The sequence below is a fragment of the Peromyscus californicus genome, unplaced genomic scaffold (assembly GCF_007827085.1).
Source record: "Peromyscus californicus insignis strain IS unplaced genomic scaffold, ASM782708v3 Scaffold_7__1_contigs__length_154581171, whole genome shotgun sequence".
NCBI classification, from domain to species: domain Eukaryota; kingdom Metazoa; phylum Chordata; class Mammalia; order Rodentia; family Cricetidae; genus Peromyscus; species Peromyscus californicus.
The window spans coordinates 126,947,418-126,967,070 of NW_026294595.1; the positions used below are offsets into that span (position 1 = coordinate 126,947,418).

At 49.0% G+C, this 19,653-nt stretch overlaps 2 protein-coding genes across 10 annotated transcripts in view; one reads left to right on the forward strand and one right to left on the reverse strand.

Moving 5' to 3' along the window:
• Ttll9 (tubulin tyrosine ligase like 9) overlaps nucleotides 1-10,860 on the forward strand; it is a 55,443-nt gene extending 44,583 nt beyond the window's left edge. For 3 of the 9 annotated variants that reach the window (XM_052725914.1, XM_052725918.1, XM_052725920.1), the window contains 4 exons: nucleotides 3,157-3,215; nucleotides 4,104-4,300; nucleotides 5,909-6,022; nucleotides 6,592-8,087. In XM_052725914.1, coding sequence (XP_052581874.1) covers nucleotides 3,157-3,215; nucleotides 4,104-4,300; nucleotides 5,909-6,022; nucleotides 6,592-6,796 — 575 coding nt within the window. In that variant the 3' untranslated portion in view covers nucleotides 6,797-8,087. Of the gene's footprint in view, nucleotides 1-3,132; nucleotides 3,216-4,103; nucleotides 4,301-5,888; nucleotides 6,023-6,591; nucleotides 8,088-10,451 lie in introns of those variants that run through there. The other 6 variants (XM_052725919.1, XM_052725921.1, XR_008215378.1 and 3 more) reach the window with 5 other exon arrangements.
• A 1,677-nt stretch (nucleotides 10,861-12,537) lies between these two features.
• Pdrg1 (p53 and DNA damage regulated 1) lies at nucleotides 12,538-19,333 on the reverse strand. Its single transcript, XM_052725922.1, has 5 exons — nucleotides 19,153-19,333; nucleotides 17,792-17,867; nucleotides 16,693-16,767; nucleotides 13,898-13,978; nucleotides 12,538-13,352 (listed from the first exon to the last, which is right to left on the reverse strand). Exons 1-5 carry the CDS (start codon nucleotides 19,237-19,239, stop codon nucleotides 13,270-13,272), a joined length of 402 nt encoding a protein of 133 aa, XP_052581882.1. The 5' UTR covers nucleotides 19,240-19,333; the 3' UTR covers nucleotides 12,538-13,269.
• Between the last annotated feature and the right edge of the window lie 320 nt (nucleotides 19,334-19,653).

A 19,653-nucleotide genomic window follows, 5' to 3' on the forward strand; every position in this document is an offset into this window, starting at 1 on the left:
ATAACTGCCAGAAGTCAGATGCACATACCCTGGGAGCCAGCAAGCCCTTCTGAACACCACAGACACACCCACAGCATGGGAACCGACAGGCTTAAAGGCTGCACATGGCAATCCTTGATGGAGAGCAAAACCTCGGAGACAAGGCAGGTGGTGCATTTATACAGTGGAATACTACCCAGCTGTTAAGTGGAGTGCTGGAGCATGCTTTAGATACTGAGAGGAAACAGTCTCCAAGAAAAAAGACTAGAGAGAACAGCAGAAAGTTTGCTCCCACTCAGGTCAGACCACATCCACGGTTGGTTGGTTGGTTTTGTGCACAGGCATCTCTGAATGACAGACAAGGAACAGGGCTGGGGGTATGGCTCAGTGGCGAGCTCTTGCCCTGTATGCAAGGCTGTAGGTTTAGTCCCAGCACTGCCAAAAAAAAGAAAGAAAGAAAGAAAGAAAGAAAGAAAGAAAGAAAGAAAGAAAGAAAGAAAGAAGGGAGGGAGGGAGGGAGGGAGGGAGGGAGGGAGGGAGGAAGGAAGGAAAGGAGGGAAGAAAGAAAGACTAGACACAGAAACTGTCTTGGGGAGGAAAAATGAGTGGGAAGGAGATAAACCACACACACACACACACACACACACACACACACACACGTGAGAAGAGGATTCCAGCCCGTGCTTTGAGCCAGCCTCCTCTCTCTGCCCCGATTTCGTCTCTCTGTTGAAGTGTGTGCCTTAAGTAATAGACCGTATTGCCTGCCCATTGCCTGGACCTTCCTGTCCATGCTTGTGCATGCTTTATGACTTCTTTCCCTTGTTTTGCCGACTCATCTCCAGTATGTTAATTTTCTCCTGTAATTCCAACAAGCATGTCCCACATGCATGTCATCAACTTAGTTTAGTTTGTTTGTATTGCTGCTTTGTTTTTATTAAAATTAAGTAACAACATGCAAAACACATGAACACTGTCTGCCAGAGGGACTCTTCCGTAAATGCCACTTCAGAGTGTTGATGCAGCCCTGTGCATCCTGAGGATATACTGAAGAAGCAGGACCCATCCCAGGGGCCCATTTCCATTCAATGAGGCTTTACTCACTAAGTAGTCACAGAGAGACTGCACAGTACTTTCCACCCTTCTTTTAATTCTTTTAGTCTTGACATTAAAATATATAGAAAACCGCAGAAAAGATTATGAAGGAGCATCAGGGTCCCTCACTGGCCTGGAGCTCACCCAGACCATCTGCTGGGCTGGCCTGCTGGCTCTAGTGATCCTGTCTTTCCCTCTCAGTGTTGGGACTACAGGCACATGCCACCATGTCCAGAGTTGGTTGGTTGGTTTTTGAGACAAGGTCTCACCATGTATCCTTGGCTGGCCTGATACTCAACTTGTAGACCAGGTTGACCCTGAACTCACAGAGATTCACTTGCCTGTACCTCCTGAATGCTGGGATTAAATAGGTGTGCCACCATACCTGGCCATTCCCAGAATTTTTTTCCCGTGGTTTCAGGGGATCAAACTTAGGTCCTCATGCTTGGGGGGCAAGCTCTTTATGATGGAGCTATCTCCCCAGCTCTAAACATACTAACCTTTAAAATAATAATTTTTGGATCACAAAACAAGAAATGACAATCTTAACTTTGGTATATATAATATATAGTGTACATGCAATAATTCACACACACACACACACACACACACACACACACAAATACAGCACAACTCAGCCTGAGTGTTGGGAGTGGGTTACAGGGCACTGATCCGCACAATGCTCGTTATCGACTGTGCATGTCGAAGTACTGAGGTATCAGAACGCCCTGACAAGGACATGACTGAATGAGACAAGTGCCACATGGATGATTGATTTGTAAACAATCCCATTTCTACTTTTTTCCCCAAGAGAGATAGTAAAATTTACATTTATTGTTAGATATATTAAAATATACTGTCCCCTTAGGATTTATTGATGGGAGGGTTTGGAGGGAGGAAAGGGAAGGGGGAAATGTCAAGTTGTAATACAAGTTGTGATAGAATTATGTAATACAAAGACTGTAATATAATTACGACATTTCCCCCTTCCCTTTCCTCCCTCCTGGAACTCACAGCTTCTTTCTTCACAGTCCTGGGGGAAGGATGAGGAGGAGAGGTTTTGAATGGCGGCACTGTCCTTCTCTGAACCTCTATAGTGTCGCCTATGAGGTGGAGATTGTTCAGGAGCAAATGAGATGGCACTTGAGAGGTGTTTTGTGGGTCACAGTGTCACACTGGAGGTGTGACAAATGGCAGACCGCAGGCCTGGGTCTCAGCACCCTGCCTGCTCCCCAACACTAGATCCCTTTTCTGATGTTCCCGCAAAGGGGCCACCAGTCCAGCCCCCTCGGTGTGTGGTCTCTGCACTTGTCAGGCATTGCCTTGTGAGTTGGAAATTGTAATATCGTTCTCTCAGCTCTGCCAGGCACTCAAGAGGCACTTCATCCAATCATTCAAATCACCCTGGGAAGCCAGTGTGCTTTGCGTACTCCCAGTCAACAGTCTGGTGTCTTAGGTGTCTGTGATGAAGCACCATGACCAAAAGCAAGTTGAGGAGGAATGGGCTTATTTGGCTTACACTTCCACATTGTCGGTTGTCATTGAAGGAAGTCAGGACAGAACCTGGAGGCAGGAGCTGATGCAGAACCCATGGTGGGGTGCTGTTTACTGGCTTGCTCTCCACGGCTTACTCAGCCAGCTTTTTTTTTGTTTTTAAATAGAACCCAGGACCGTCAGCCCAGGGATGACACCACCCACAATGGGCTGGGCCCTCCCCCATCAGTCACTAATTAAGAAAATGCCCTACAGCTAGATCTTACAGAGGTATTTTCTCAATTGAGGCTCCCTCCTTTCAGATAATTCTAGCTTGTGTCAGGTTGACATAAAGTGAGTCAGCACAGCTGGTAACCAGGCTCAGAGAGTTTAGCCAGGTTGTTCAGGAATTCCCTTCCCCTGAGATGCACCCTGGACTTGCACCCAGGCCCATCTGACTCCAAAGCCCATGTATATAAACTTTGCACTATTTTTTAGCTTTTCTTGTCAACTTTAAGCCAGGGCCAGGGTTTCAGTTCAGTTCCTGGGGCAGCAGGGATTATGGCTGCCCCTCTCTGTCCATGCTAGCCCTTGACCATCAACCTCTGCCAGATGTTCACCTCACCAATGTCGCCGTGCAGAAGACATCTCCCGACTACCACCCAAAAAAGGTGAGGAAGCTAGGCGTCTGTCCTCCTTCTGGGCCAAGTTGTGGGGGGACAAGCAGAGTGACATGGAGCCCAAGACAGGCCAGAGTTTACCAGAGAGGGCACAGTCACCCTTCCCATCTGCAGAGATGGGTTCATCTGGCATGAACCTCAATATTTGAATGTCAAACTAATGTACTCCTAAACAAAATGTATTCTATATCTTAGGTATCTCTTATGATCAACCAACCCATCAGCTGGTATATCATACAGATATTCTGCCCATCAATCATCAGTCTACCTATGTACCTCCCTGTCTGTCTATCTATCTGTCTATCTATCTATCTATCTATCTATCTATCTATCTATCTCTCTCTCTCTCTCTCTCTCTCTCTCTCTCTTTCTATCTATCTATCTATCTATCTATCTATCTATCTATCTATCTATCTATCTATCTATCATATCCACTTACTATTTGTCACCAATCCATATGACAGCCCGAAAGTCAGTACAACTATAGAATGCTCAGACTTCTCAGAGTTAAGGGCCAGACCAGGGGGAATGGATGAGTGAACTCCCAGCCCACTCCTGTTTCCCCTCCCCTGGTTCATCTCACATCATATAATCCTAGGAGCAGAAGCTTGCTGGTCGCCTTTCTGCCCTAAAAGGCTGCCAGTGTAGTCACCAAGAGAAGCCATCTGTGTAGGCCATGGGCCAGAGACACATCCCGTTCTCTTAACTATGCAGGCCTTCACTCCATAGTGAGGAGCATACCCAAACTTCCTAATTCCAGGGCTCAGATGGAGCCCGCCCACCAGGCTCGAGGGGCCCTGCACATGGGTTCATTCAAGGATTATCAGGTGGGCTCCAATGAACTGGGCTTCTCTCCCATTGTGACTGCCTGGGCCTCAGGGTTGCAAATGGATGCTCCAGCGCTTCCGACAGTACCTGGCATCCAAGCATGGTCCTGAGGCCGTAGAGACACTCTTCAGTGACATGGACAACATCTTCATCAAGAGCCTGCAGAGCGTGCAGAAGGTGATCATCAGTGATAAGCACTGCTTTGAGCTGTATGGCTATGACATCCTCATTGATCAGGACCTCAAGCCGTAAGTGGGCAGTGGCTCAGAGAGCTGGAGGAGGGGTCATGATGGGCTACACACTCCAGTGCAGACACCATGATTTGAATCCCAGCTCTGCTACTTCCTAGATGTGCCAACTCGGACATGCTTCCTTTTACTGTGCCTCGGTTTGCCAGTCTGTAAAGTGGGGCTGAGATCTAATCAGTGCAGGCCTGGTTCTACAGGGACCTCTACCTACTGTTTGCTGAATTGATGTTGCGGGACCTTTCGTGAAGAGTCTATTTCTATTCACAGATGGAGGGGCCATGATAAAAGAAAAAGAGAAAACAGTTCTACCTAAGTCTAGCAAGGGAAACCAATGAGTTGAAGTGGGGTTACTTTACTCTCAAGAGCCTGGCTAAGCAGTTTCTAGAGAATGGGAAGAGAGAGCCCTCAACTCATGGGAGGCCATGGGAGCCCACATCACCTTTCCCAAGGACCGTGAATGGGCAAGTCTTGTGAGGGTCTCACGTAGGAAATCACAGCCTCTCTGACTTGGAGACAGCAACAGCTTCACCCTGCGCAGGGACAGCATTTCTCAGTGTTCCTCCCATTGCTCGGGCCCTCACATTCTCTCTGACTGCTCTTCTACCCGAGCCTCAGGGGGAGTGAGAGAGGTTTGACTCTCTTCTCTCTTCTAGGGTTGAGCACCAGGCTGCAATGCCATCATAACCATTGCTATTTTCTTGCACCCACGAGTCTCTGCAGTAACTGCGGCCATCTGTAGAAAGAGGCTTCCCAGGCCGGGGCTGAAGCAGAAACAATCGGGATGTATAAGCACCTAGATTTAGACGGCATTTCATGGGTATCATGTCCATTTAGCAAAACAACAGCAGGAGCTTATCCACTAGGGCCTATTCCCTCCCAGCTACAGAGTTTCGTCTTGATTGACAGTATCACACATGGTTCCCTCCTGCAGGACGGGCCTTAGATCCAGTTGGAAAATAGCTTCCCAGTGGGCACGTCTTACCTGGTGTGCTGACGGTACTAGCATTTTGCACTTACAGCTGAGCAAAACTGTTAACTCCCCTCCACTAGCCTGCACAGTGCCTTCAGCCCCCAAGTGCTAACCAGCAAGGAGGGAGCATCCAGTCCCCGTCCGGCTTCTCCGTGTCCTGCACCAGAGTGCAGTGTCTTCAGCAATAGGGTCTTACCATCTAGTCCTGGCACGCAACAATAGCAGTGTAATAGCCTGGCCACCAACTCGGGGGTAACCCACTCCAGCACTGGCGTTCTTATTCAGTGACCTTAGAGCTTCCAGGAGTATCTTTCTGCCCACATGGGGTAACTTTATTCCAATCCTTTAACCATTGTTTTAACATTTCTAGACAGGGCTGTTGTGAGATTTTTCTCCACCACCTTGTTGGGTATCATCTTTACTCAACCATTGAACTTAGAGCTATGGCAAGCCCTTGTATTTTCGTGGATTCATTTTCCGTTCATTTCCCATCCTCACTTGGGTGTGTTTGCCCATCTTTTGGATGCTTTTCTAAGCTGTAAGATGCCGAGATATTTGTTGCATTACATCCATGAACCTTTCGGCAGAAGGTGGGCAGGATCTCTGACACCCCCCCAGTTATCCTCTGCCCTCCCCAGGTGGCTCCTGGAAGTCAATGCATCTCCTTCACTGACGGCCAGCAGCCAGGAGGACTACGAACTCAAGACCTGCCTGCTGGAAGACACCCTGCATGTGGTGGACATGGAGGCCAGGTAAGGTCCTGGAATTTATGCCCTATCCATGGTCGATGGGCTCCTGTCAAGAGAGAGGTGACTCAGAACCTTGAGATACTTGCTTCACAGATGGAGAAACTGAGATGTCCATAGGCCCAAGAACTCAGTGTAGCTGGATTTACTCAGGGCTTCCTGACTGTGAGACCCTGGGCTGGTCACTTCACTTCACTGAGCTACAGTCTCCTCACATGTAAAGTAGGGAGCATTGTAACTCTCCTCGGGTTGTTAGATTAACTCACTGAGGCAATTCATTGTTAGTACCTGGCTTACAGCATTCACCAAGAGGCTACTTAACACTCTTAACACCATGTCCAGTGGAAACAATACAGGGCCAGCTTCAAGGATGGGTGAATCCCTGGGTTGGGGAGGGGATCATATTTTAAACCAGAAACCACAAATTAGGAGCACATTATTAACAGTGATAGGGCCTCGGAAGAACTGAGGGCGGCCCTGTTGGAGAGCTACATGGCACCTGGCTCAGGTCGGGTGGGTGGGTTCTCTCTTAAAGCCTCACCAACTGCATATTCTTTCACCCTCTGCACCCCTAGACTCACAGGAAAGGAGAAGAGAATCGGGGGCTTCGACCTCATGTGGAATGATGGCCCTGTCAGCAGAGAGGAGGGGCCTTCCGACCCTTCAGGGATGGGAAACTTTGTGACCAACACACACTTAGGTATGCCGAGTCAGACAGAAAGTGAGTGGGACAGAAATATCATAGGAAGTGCAGGTAGACTGGGGGGCAGCTTGGCATAGCAGTGAGATCATGTAAATCCAACCTGCAGCATACCAGCTGTGTGACTCAGGCAAGTGGCTTACCCTCTCTGGTCTTCATCCATAACATACAGATGAGTAGTGTCTTTCAGGGTGTGTGTCCAACCTGCAACCTGGGGACCCCATGAACCAAATGCAGCTAAGGGTAGCAATGACTGCAGTCCAACACAAAATCGTATACTCAAAATACTTATGAAATTTTTCTTTGAGTGTGTGTGTGTATAACTTTTTGCACAGTTTTCAAGTGTGAATTTTGTAGATGACAATGTCTGGTCACAATACCAAAAGATTGGACACTCCTGATAGGACCCTGCCCAGTATGGTGAGAGATTACTGAGCCATCAGGAGGGGGATTTCAGGACTCAGGTGGAGAACAAATTATCATTAGAAAAGTTAACAACTGCAGGACTCTGCGATAAAGTTCGTATATAAAATGTGAAAAAATTCCCAATTATAGAAATTCACACTCATTGTAGAATATTTGAAAACTAAAGAAGGGAATTTTAAAACACATCCAGACATAACCATCATTAACAATCTGGTGTTTCCTTCCAGTTTTAAAAAATGCATATATTCATATTTTTATAAATCTGGCACCAGACTGGCATTCAGAGTCCCGCTTTCCACGTGGCATCCCTCCATTCAGGAATACAAAGGCCCTCCCATGGGAAGCATGTGTTAGCCAGGGCTGGGCTAAATGTTTACGTGCATTACCACATTCCATGTGGTAGCTTCTGTGATCACCCCACGGGTGAGGAAATGGTCTCCAACAGTTGCACAGACTGTAGAAGGCTGTTGTCATGGTGATGGGCCAGCCTGAACCCTAACCCCCAAATCCCGACCTCTAGATTCTCCTAGTCCCAGGTAAGCTACAAAGCGGTTATGACATGGCTGTAGAGCATTTCAGCCTGAGTGTGTGCCAGCGTTTACCAAGCCGATTTCTTATCACCTGGCATTTGGCACAATTTCATCTCTTTACTTTTCGAAATAACATCGTGGTGAATATTCTCTCCTGTGAAACCCATTGAAACTATTTTCTTTGAGATCCCTGGAAGCAGAGTCACTGGGTCAAAGGGATAGACTTACTGGACCAACTGGAAAGGAGTCCAAGCCTTCGCCCTTTATGAATTCATTAGTATTGTATGTGAATTCCATTGATTTCTGAGGGGGCTCCAGTTTTTAATGTGTCTTTCTTCTTTTGTAAGATGTCCTGGCTTTTTATGATTTTCCTTTTTTACTTTTAATAATAGACTACTTTTATGAAGGAACATGAGCCAAGTTCTTATAGGAAATTTATTTTTTGTGTGTGGGTTTAGGGGTGTGGTTAAGACGGGTTCTCATGTAGCCCAGGCTGTCGCTCAACTCACCATGCAGCCAAGGTGATCTTGAACTTATGATCTTCCTGTCTCTGCTCCTGAGTGCTGGGACCACAGGTGTGTGCCAACATGCCAGGTTTTCGTGCTACCAGGACTGGAAGCCAGGACCTCACGTGTGTCAGGCAAACATTCCACCAATCGAGCCACACACAGGCCAAGCTGGCCTGGAATTCATCATGGAGCTAAGGCTGGGCTCGAAGTCCTTTCTAATCCTCCTGCCTCAGCCTACAAAGTGCTGGGGTTGTAGGCATGTGCCACCATGCCTGGCCCCTTTACCTGTGTGGTTTTTTTCTTCTTCTTTATTTCTTTAATTTTTTGGAGACAAAGTTTCACTATGCAGCCCTGGCTGGCCTGGAATTCATTATGTAGCCCAGGCCAGCCTCAAACTCACAGAAATCCTCCTGTCTCTGCCTCCAGAGTGCTGGGATTAAAGGTGTGTGCTGCTATGCCAGGCCTGTACCTGTTTTTCTCTGGACTGCCTATAATTTTCTACATTTGTAACGACATGACATTAATGGCTGAAGATACGGCCCATCCCACCCTGCTCCATCAAATGTACAGTAAACATTTTCCTGAGTTTCTCATTTGCTTGTTTTAAGGTTCCTTTTTAAAATTTTATTTTTTGTGACAGGGTCTCACTATGTAGCTCTGGATGGCCTGGAATTTACTAAGGTTGGCTTTGAGCTCAGAGATCCGCCTGCCTTTGGCTCCTGAGCGCTGAGTTCCTGTTTCTTTTATGATGAGAAGTTTTATATCTTTTAAAGAGTTTAGTATGATTTAGGACTGGGCTTGGCTGCACACAATAAAATCCAACTAATAGTTAAGTAGAAAGGGGCTGACCTAGCCAGGTCTAGTGCCACATCCTGTAAACCCAGCCACTTGGGAGCCTGAGGCAGGAGGGTCACAAGTTCAAGGCCTGCCCGCACTACAGAGTGGGTTCAAGGCCAGTCTAATTAACTTAGTAAATCCCCGTGTCAAAGAGGGGTTATAGCAAAATGGTAGAGTGCTTGCCTAACATTCACAAGACCCTGGAGGTGGGAGGAGGTGGGGGGTGGGGTGGGAGAGGTGTCTCGGGCCACCAAAGTGTTAGGTACGGCATAGACGACTGACAATAGTTTTGAGATGCCTGGGTGACTCTTTGCTCCCCTCCTGGCCACGCTCAGCACGTTGGCTGAATGCTCTGGTTGTCTTGGTTGCCAATGGTTGCTCCAACAGCAGACACTGGACTTGGAAAAATGCAGATACTTCCTAAAATGAAGATATGGTTGATTTGCAGTCACTCCAACAGGCAGAGCAGAAAGAGAACCATATTTGTAGAAGTCTCTAGAATTACTTTCAAATTTCTAGTTGAGTGTTAGTGGTAAATGGGAGGAGTTGTTTGGGGAGCAGGCAGGGGAGAATGCTGAGGGTTGAGGGCAAGTTAGGAATGTGTTCAGGGACATTAGGTGAAAGGGCTAGAAAAAAAAATCAGGGATAAGTCTAGAGCTCCAAGAAAGGGTTTGCACTGAACCTGAAGATTTGGCATGATGAGTGAGCCACAACGTTAAAGCAGGGTCCCTGGAATCACTTTGGAAAATGTCAAGGACGCACAGGGTGGGGTGCTGAAGCCTTGACAGCTGGGACAGCCTTGGAGACAAGGATGGAACTGGAGTTACTAAGTAGGAAGCAGGCATCTCCAGGTCAATTCCTGTGGTCATGGTGTGTCAGGGTATCCAAGCAGCATTTATGAGTATCATAAATGAGCCTGGCTAAGATTAAAGACTAGTGTTGCCTTCAGAACCAGCTCTGAGACCAAGCAGGGACAGGTTGCCTGGGAACTGTGCCGGGAGAGGCAGCCTTTTCTCATGGACTGCCTGGGACACACTTCCAGGATGTGCTGGGTAAGGGATATGTAAGTTAGCTTCAGGCACTGCTGATGTGTGCTTTCACTGAGCAGACAAGGGCAGGGTAGTCTGGAGAGCAGTTGAATGTGACTCTGGCACCACGTAACCTGGGATCAACTCTCAGTTCTTGGGGTAAATGACCACCTCTCTGAGTTTCCTGGCTACACACCATTCCTGTGAGGGCTCAACAAGCCATCTGGGGCCAGTGCCTGAAGCAACAGATGAACCTCCAGTCAGCTCAAGCCTTTGCTGATCACTGAACTCACTCTACAAGGTGGGTGGTGCCATCCTGAGAAAGCTGATACTCAGAGGTGCCCCCTCCTGTACCAGCTAGGAGGTATCCAGGCCACCCCAACCAACACCTCGTGTTCTTTCTAGGCTGCATCAACGATCGGAAGGAGCAGCTGAGGCAGTTGTTCCGATCCCTTCAATCACAGAAGAAAACTCCTGGCTGACCCCAGCCAGGAATGAGGCCCTGGCAGGTGCCGCCCTGGCCTCTCGCAGGATTCCAGCACAGCGCACCAGTCTTCACCTTCCTTCAGCCTGGCAGCCATTTTACTGGATAGGCAGATAGGCAGCCTCTGCTTGTTACTTGGACCAGACACCCTAGACTCCTCACTCCAGCCACCGCCACCCCACCCCTGGCATCTTTAAACCAGGGACAGCTAATCCTTGGGACTGGGTGGGCTCATCCTTGACAGATTGGTAACTCGGCCCAAAGAGGCCAAGCAGCAAGTTCTACCATCCAGAGAGCACATCTAATAAAGCACAGGCTTTGAGTCACTCAGCACTGGCCTGATTCGGGATGCCACTGGCATTTTGCTGTCTCTTTGGTCATGGTGAAGGGTCCACTGGGCTAGGAAACTTGTCTTTAAGCTACGCTTGCAAAGTAAATGATTTTGGATTGTCTACTGGAAGCCTGGGAGAGTGCCAAGCCCTAAATGTACCCTGTCCTCTGCAATGCCTTGATTCATATGGACCCATGGACTGGGCCATGTGAAAACCACAGAACTGGAGTCTCCTGTGTCTCAGATGAAAATGAGACCTGGGAAAACCCACCTCTCATTTGAGACTAAATTTTAAAATCAGAAAGTGAGGCTACAATCGACAGGCAACATCACATGGGGAGTCAGGGGCATTACCACATTCTGCTCAGAGGCCTCCTCCTGGTCTAGGGGGGGGCTGTAAGCCTGAGCTGGAGGCAACTCCTCCATGGAGAAGGGGTTTCCAGTGGGGGCCAGGCAACTCTACCTACCTCTGGGCAGTGTTTTTGCCTACAAATACAATCCTGAATGCCTAAAGTAAGCCCAAAGAAAAGCATGGGAAAGAAATACCAGCAAAGCAAGACATGGACCAACTGGCCATGGGAGGCTGGGAGCTGAGCCACCCTGGACCTTCTGTTTCCAGAGCTCAGGAGTTTCCCACACCCACAACCCCCGGGCATGGACTCTAGGTTCTCACTTCAAGGATGCAGAACTGATGGGCTCTTTGGCCTAGCATCCACCCTGGCAGGCAGGCAGAAGCAATATTCCAGGGGAGAAACTGTATGCCAGGCAGATTTACCAGGTGCCTGCCATCGAAGAGAATTCTGCTGAGTTTGTATTTTACTCAGTTGGTTGGAATCTCATGAAACGGTGGGGAGACAGGAATATTCTCCCTTCGGCCCTGCAGTTTGTCCTGAGGGGACCACACAGCATCTACAGTCAGTAGATCACACACTGTTCAGTCCTTGCTTTGCTTGGTCCACTTCACGGTTCAAGAACCTCCCTCAGCCTGGGCTAAGCCAGGGCCTCCCTCTCTGAAGCTGTGGTCTTCTAACTAGACCCCAGTGAAGACATGCACCTTGGTCTGGGTCTATTACAGGCATGTCTATAAAACCCAAAAACCAAAACTGCAGGCATGGGCCAAATCTGCCATACATTAGGTGTTTTTCTTGATCAACACATTTTTAAATATTCCCTGAAGGCATCAGCAATATTTAACGTATTTGGCTTAGTTCTAATTCTTAGTTCCTTTGTTTTTTGAGACAGGGTCTCTCTGCATAGCTCTGGCTGTCCTGGAACTCAGAGGACCACCTGCCTCCTGAGTGCTGGGATTAAAGACTGGTATTTGAGTGTTTTGCTTTTATGTACATATGTGTACATGTACCTGTGGAAGTTAGAAGCATCAAATTCCCTCGAATTGGAGTTATGGATGGTTATAAGCCACCACGTGGAGCTAGGAACTGAACTTGGTCTTCTGAAAGAAAGGCAAGTGCTCTTAACCCCAGAGCCACCTCTCCATGCCCGTCTTTCATCTTGGAAGAAACTTAGGACCAAAATGCAGCGAGAGGAACAGGCAGTGGCCTCTGTCTGTCTACTCTCCTGTCATTCATTTTAAGGCAAGAGCCACCTCATTTCCTAAGCAGCACTCTAGTAAAGGGCTGGGCCCTGGTGAGGAACTGAGGGAGGCGACAACTCAGAGCTGTGGTTTATTCATGTTTATTGAGCCTCAGGGAACAGAGGCCAGTTCTGCTCTCACAGCACATTCCCACTATGCAGTCAGGCCAGCTAGCCAAGCCCTGCTGTCAGAGGTCGTGAGGATGCTCCATGTTGAGTCATATTAGGAAGGACACTGCCTGCCTGCCCTGGGCCAGCAGTAAGGCCTCCCATCTCCAGAGAACCAGAGGGTGATTGACAGCACCTGCTATGGAAAGCCAGCAGGAAAACGGACAGGAGGGGGCACGGGGGAAATGTGCCTACCCTGCAGCTGGTGTGGGGCACTAAGGGTCTGTCTGCTTCACAATGAAGTGAATGTCTGTCTCCTCCATATTCTAACTGTCACACATATTGCCTGAAAGTGCCTCACCATGCAGAAAACAGGAATGAAGCTCCCAGTCCGCCCTCTCCCCCATGACTGGCCAGGCCCATCTGAACAGCAGGCTACTGTTGAGAGGTGCCGGCGGCAGCCATTCTTACACCCCCACACCTACAGACGGCTGCCAGGGTCTGTCAATAGGTCTTGTGTCCACCGAGCTCTGGTAGCCACAGAACAGGCTAAGGGTTCTCTCTTGTCACAAAGCAGCCAAGCACTACAGAAAAAGGTTTTGTACAGAAGCCACATTCTTGATGCCTGTCCCCTTAAAGAGACAATCCTGTCCTTGCAGGTCTCAAGGCTGGAGGGGTCTAGTAGAGGTCCCCATCCTGCTGTTTGGGTCTCATCCTTTCAAAATGACCTTGAGGGCTTTAAGCTCATCCTGGTTGAGGGGGTTCAGGTTAAAACCCTTCAGCTCCGGTTTCCCTGCAAGGAGAAGACAGTCATGATCAAATTGGGCCCCCTGCTGCCCAACCTGCTGCTGACTCTGGAGCCAGGCCCAGGAAAGTAGCTAACACTGCACTACCACTGCCAACTCGGCCTGAGAGGTGCAGGGCTGGGCCTGACTCTGCAGTGCACAGGCTGACACAAGTCAACACCGCTCCTGGCCAAGAACCGGCCAAGCCATGACTGCTGCACACAGACCTGCAGGTTCTGATCAGACCTGTGATTGGATGTGCGCAAGTTTACCCAAACTTAAGCTCTGCCCTCTGACTGAAGCCTTCTGAGTTTCTCCTGTCCTCGCCACCCTGGTACCCACCCCATGCAAGATCACCCCAGCAGCTCTTGGTGCCTGGGAAAGGAGCTGAGACAAGAACAAGCCCTACAACCCTCTGCGTCCTACCTCTGGGCAGCTACAGACAACCACTGCTCATTTTCCACCGCCCTCCTGAGTGGCTTTCCACACCTGCTCTCTAACATTCTTTCAATGGTTTCCTCCCCTCCCAGCTTCCAGCCCTGCCAGGCAATACCTTGGGCTTCAAAGAGGCGGTTAACTTTCACTTTAAGTTGATTCCGGAGTCTTTCTATTTCTTTATCCAGGTGCTCCTGATCTGAAAAAATTGCAGCAGGCAGACAGGACAAGGTTATATGACAGAGAGGGACCCCAGTCTCAACCTAACACCTTTGAGAGCACACAGGAAGGAAAGGTGACCTCAAAGATCAGCTGAGAAAGGGCTAAATACCAGAGGGACACTACCTGCTCAAGCCCCTGAGCTGGCTCAGAACATGGCCTGCCACTCATACTTACTCAAAGCATGCTGGGTATTGACTGATGGATAGCCAAAAAACTTTACAAATCCAAGTTCCATCAAGGTCCTGTGAAAATGTGACCTAAGTAGCCAATGGGAGAGCCTACTGCTCCAGCCTAACCTGGATATGGTCAGCCATGGTGGATAGGAAGGACCAGCCTACCATCACCATAATGTGCACCTGAGAAATGGTACACAGGAACCTATCAAAGTTGGATCAATCAACTGCTGGGAGGGACATTCTACTCAATGAGTTCACTGCCTAGTCTCACTTCCCGATGAGGAAAAGCCCTGACTAGCCATGCTTCACAGCTTTGGTAATGGTTTTATCTCTCACTATAAATAGGAAAGTGTCCTATGAACTTGTTCAGCCTATATTGATTTGGGGGAAGCCTGATGACTTCCTAGAACCCTCACAGAGATCAGATAACATTTGTGGGTCATCAGGACCCCTGAGTTTTCAGCTGCATAGTCTTTGGCCCATTACCCATGCACAGTAACCCTTAATTTTTTAAAAATAACTTTAAAAATATATTACTATTATTATGTATGTGTGTGTTTGCCTGCATGTATGTCTGTGCACCATGGCATACCTAGAGAGTGTTGGATCCCCTGGAATTGAAGTCACACCAGTTGTGAGCTACTATGTAGATGACTGGAACTGAACCCGGGTCCTCTGGAAGAGTAGCCAGTACTCTTAACATAAGCCATCTTTCCAGCCCAACCCTTCATTTTAACCGCACTGTTTTAATAGAATAGCCGAAATTTCCAGGCTTGGTCTAGTTCCAGAAAGTATAAAGACATCCTGTCTTCAGGACCTGAGGCAACCTTGCTGGTCCTTTGGATCCACATGTTTTTCAAGGACATGAAAGAGAAAACAAGCGGACCCTGTCTTTTTCCCAGGCAAGGACCCAGCAGCAGCCTCATCTTTACAGAGCTTCTCCAAGATTCCAGCAGTTCATGGTTTTGGAGACCTGAGCAGTATGCCAGGCTGGGCAGACCACAGAGGCTTGCTCCTCCTACACTACATTTTCTAGGAGTGCTGGGGATGAAACCCAGAGCCCTACACAGGCTAGGAAAATGCTCTACCACTGGGCTAGGCCCCCAGTCACACATCCACTTTGGGCACATTCTCAACTGCAGGGGACATGAAAAATAAAAGCTCCCTCAGGAGCTGGGGAGATGGCTCAGTCAGTAAGTACTTAGTCAGTAAGTAAGTGCGAGGACTGAGTTTGAATCTGCAGCACCCATGTTAAAAAACCAGGCATGAGCCGGGCAGTGGTGGCGTACACCTTTAATCCCAGCACTTGGGAGGCAGAGACAGGTGGATCTCTTTGAGTTCAAGGCTAGTCTGGTCTACAAAGCAAGGTCTAGGACAGCCAGGATTGTTACACAAAGAAACCCTGTTTCATCCCTCCCTTCCCCAAAAGAGCCTGGCATGGCTGAACATGCCTGTAACCCCAGCACTAGAGGACAGAGACAAGCAGATCCAGAGAACTTGCTGGCCAACCAGCCTAGCCAAAGAGGTTGGGAGACCCCACTTCAAGGCAGTAAGGTGGAAAATGATAAAGGAAAACATCCTGTTCTGACCTTTGCATGCACATACCCAGTGCAACACATACACACACAGACTCACGCAAAAGCTCACTTATCCAGGCCCTTTACAGCTATCATGGCCTTGACCAGTAAGGTTTTGGTACAGTGACCTTCTTTTTTTTTTTTTTTTTTTTTGGTTTTTTGAGACAGGGTTTCTCTATGTAGCTTTGCGCCTTTTCCTGGATCTCGCTCTGTAGACCAGGCTGGCCTCGAACTCACAAAGATCCACCTGCGTCTGCCTCCCGAGTGCTGGGATTAAAGGCGTGCGCCACCACCGCCCGGCAACCTTATTTTCAAACAGAAAACAAAGACCGCACATGAAAAAAGCCCTTTCCCCAGCCTGCTATACAGATATAAAGCCTGCAATACTACAGTGATACTCAACGACCAAGGGACTATACTATGAGGCCACTATTGAGCATCTGGGAAACTGCTTTTGTTGTTGACTTTATTTTGTGTGACGCATGTGCGTGGCGGGAGCACAGAGGTCAACTTGAGTTGGTTCCTCCTCTTACTATGTGGGTCTTGAGGACTGAACTCGGGTCATCATCAGGCACAGTTACCTGCTGAGCCATCTCAACAGCACTCTAGGGAAAAAAAATTGTTGTTGGTTTCCTTTCCTTCCTTTGGACAACTTTTTAATGAGGAAAACAGAATGGTATTTCAAGCTCCATTTGTCAAGTTTTTGTAACCCAACTGACTTCTCACTAGTAAACAAGAATCATGCTAGACATACTGTTTTCCCAGCTTCACAACTGTGCTGTGTAGAGGCCCCACTTACAGGTAAGGAACTGACCCACTGTGCCAGAGCAGGAACCAAAACCACATCAACTCTCCAGTACAGCTGCCTCTCCAACTGCCAAAGTGGGACTCTCAGTGCTGGACTATGACTGATGGGGAGCATTCCCAGGACACCTTACCTTTCTGGATCATTTCCTTCGTCTTAGGGTGAGGCATTTTGATGAACATGTTCCCAAAGCAAACCATCACATCTTCTGAAATAGCAAACAGACATTTATTTCTTCAACATGTTTTATATCTTCTTTTTGAAGCACTGGCTATCTGCCAGGCATTGTTTGGATGCTAAGAACATAGCCCAACAAGACAGTTCCTGCCCTTGTGGAACTCATGTCAGAGCAAAAAGCGGGGAATAAACAAGCTGTTTTTCCACATACTGCTAAAAACTACTATAAAAAAATAACGCTGTTTAAGGGTGATAGGAAGCATGAGGAGAAGTATGAGGTCTCTTTGGAGATGTGACATCCAGGCAGAGAACTGAGGAAAGGAAGGACATCTCCCTTAGATACCTGGGCAGACAGAGGCAGGCGGAGGAGCGGCAACAGCCGGAATCGGCAGTCCGTTGATGCCAGGACAACCAAGAGACCAGTGAGTCAACGAGTGGGAGAGTGGGAGAGTGGGGCTACCATGGTGGAGCTCATGTGGGGCTGGGTCATGGAGTCCTGCAGGACAACTCTGGGTTCTACTCTGGTGAGATAAGCAGCCGGTGGGATGCACGCCGGTGCCCTTCATTACGGCCTGAATGCTGCCCATCTTTCCAGAAGTGCTTCATGCTGTCCCCTGCTTGCGCACACTGCCACAGCCACCTGGCCTCATCTGAAGAGCCCCTCCTCCTCCCTCCTAGGCAGTCTCAACACCCACTCACGGCCAACTCCAGCGCTAGCTTTCTCACAATTTTCTGTTACGTTTACGCTGCTTTTCCTCATGTGGAACATAAGGGCAGAACTGTTACTGCTTTTATGTGCTGTGAGCACTCTCAGTATCTGCCATCAATGAGTGATAAGTTAATGGCCTGTCACTGAAGTGAGCAGCTACAATCCTGAGTCACAGCACATGTCTGACCTGCAACGTTTACCCGCTCTTCTCCGCAAGCTGTTTTAGTTTCCTGTGAGGCTGAGTCACAGTCCCAGCCTCCTGCCTGGTCTCTACCAGGGACAACAAAGGCCTTCAGAAGAGAACTGAACCAATTTCCAGGGCTTCAGTGAGGATGTCACAACTTACCAGAGATGCTCAGGTCCTTCTGTAGGGCCCTCAGGCCCTCTCGGTTCTGATTCCTCTTGGTGTCCAGGTCCACAATCTGAAAACAGAAGCAGAGAGAACTCAGCTGTCTCCTGTCCCAACCTGAAAGCATCATTCCTGGCTAACTCCCAATGTCTTGTCTAACATGGACGGACTCAAGTGTGACTGTGTTCTTCACCCACTCAGCTGCCAGCTCCTCTGCTTGTACAGGAGCCCCCTTCCTCCAGAGCAGGTGCTAGGAAAATGTTTACCAATTAAGAATCATTTGTATCATCCATTCAAACTTGAGCTTGTACCAGGGCCATCAGGGAGGTGAGTGTCTCCTCTAGACAGTGATTATTGACAGGCTATTGTAGGTAATTCTGACAGTCTCACCAGATATTCAACCACCCTGGACTGGAACAGTATGGTAGGACACCACCATGACAGCTACTCAGGAGGTGACTCTGGGGCTGGAGTACACAGGAACCCTGCTGCTTGTGAACCATCGAGCCTTCTCACTATAGACCACAAGGAGTAATTATGACAGCTTTTGGAGACGATTTTCACAGTATATTTCTCACCCCATCACTACCATCTGGTCCAAATCCAGATCATCTGGATAACTAAATAAGTGGTTCTCAACCTGTGGTGGGTCTTGATCCTTTCACAGGGTCACCTAAGACCATCGGAAAACACAGATATTTACAATTCGTAACAGCAGCAAAATTACAGCTTTGAAGTAGCAATGAAAATAATTTTATGGTTGCGGGTCACCACAACATGAGGAACTGTATTAAAGGGTCGCAGCATTAGGAAGGTTGAGAACCAGTGATCTAAACGGTTCTTTGCACGCAAGGAAGCAGCCAGAGGAAACTCTTTTAAAACCTAATGCCTATAATCCCAGAACTCAGGAGGCTGACGAAGGCGGACCACGAATTGTTCAAGGATATCCCAGACTACGTAGTGAGTTCGAGGCCAGCCCCAAGATACATGAGACCCTCTAAAGTTTAGATCAACCAATCAATCAAAATCCACTGATAACATCCCCAGCAGGAACTTGGAGACTCACCACCTACCATAGAACCGGGGCCAAGCTCCCCTCTCGGGTCTACGAAGCCCTCCAACCTCCCCCGCCCCCTCCTCGTCATCCTACTGCCCAACCAAATGCCGCAACCTGACTCACGATGGGGGTCTGGATTGCGTTTGGAAACCGGTGTCGGGGAAGCCGCATGCAGAGGGTAAGGATCTGGGGGACCGGCAGGGGCAGGGCGGAAGGAAAGCGACTGCCCAGCGCAGAGGGGGCGCTCGCTCCGGGACCCCGCGCGCTTGCGCACGGAGCTAGCCGCCGCCGCGTCTCTCACCTGCCGCTTGTCCGACAGCACAGCCTCGGCCAGTTCCTCCACTTCGACCAGGTACCGCAGCACCCGCTCCGCCTCGGGGGACAGCATGGCGACACGCAGCTCCTAATACCGCCTTTCACACGGCCTCAACGCCGCTTCGGCTTCCTGCGCGCACGCGCCGCGCTAAGGACTTCCGGCACGCCTGCGCAGTGAAAAGAACACTGGCTTTAGAGGGGTGGCGCATGCGCACCAGCGGAATGCCGGAGGGGGCGGGTCTAGCTTTGGGAGCGGGGCAGGAGCGCCCCCTTCAGTCTCTGAGCGAGCGCCCAGTGCGCTGCCTCTTGGCTCTCCCTCCCTTCAAAGGGTTCTTGAGCATCCACCGTACGCCAGGTTGAGTGTCAAGAATGCAGCAACGAATAAAACATCCCGACTCTAGGAACGTCATCCTAATGGGAAACAACGGGCACTGATGCCAAAATAATTGCCTGTTAATTATTCTAGAGCTAAGGGCTTTGGAGACAC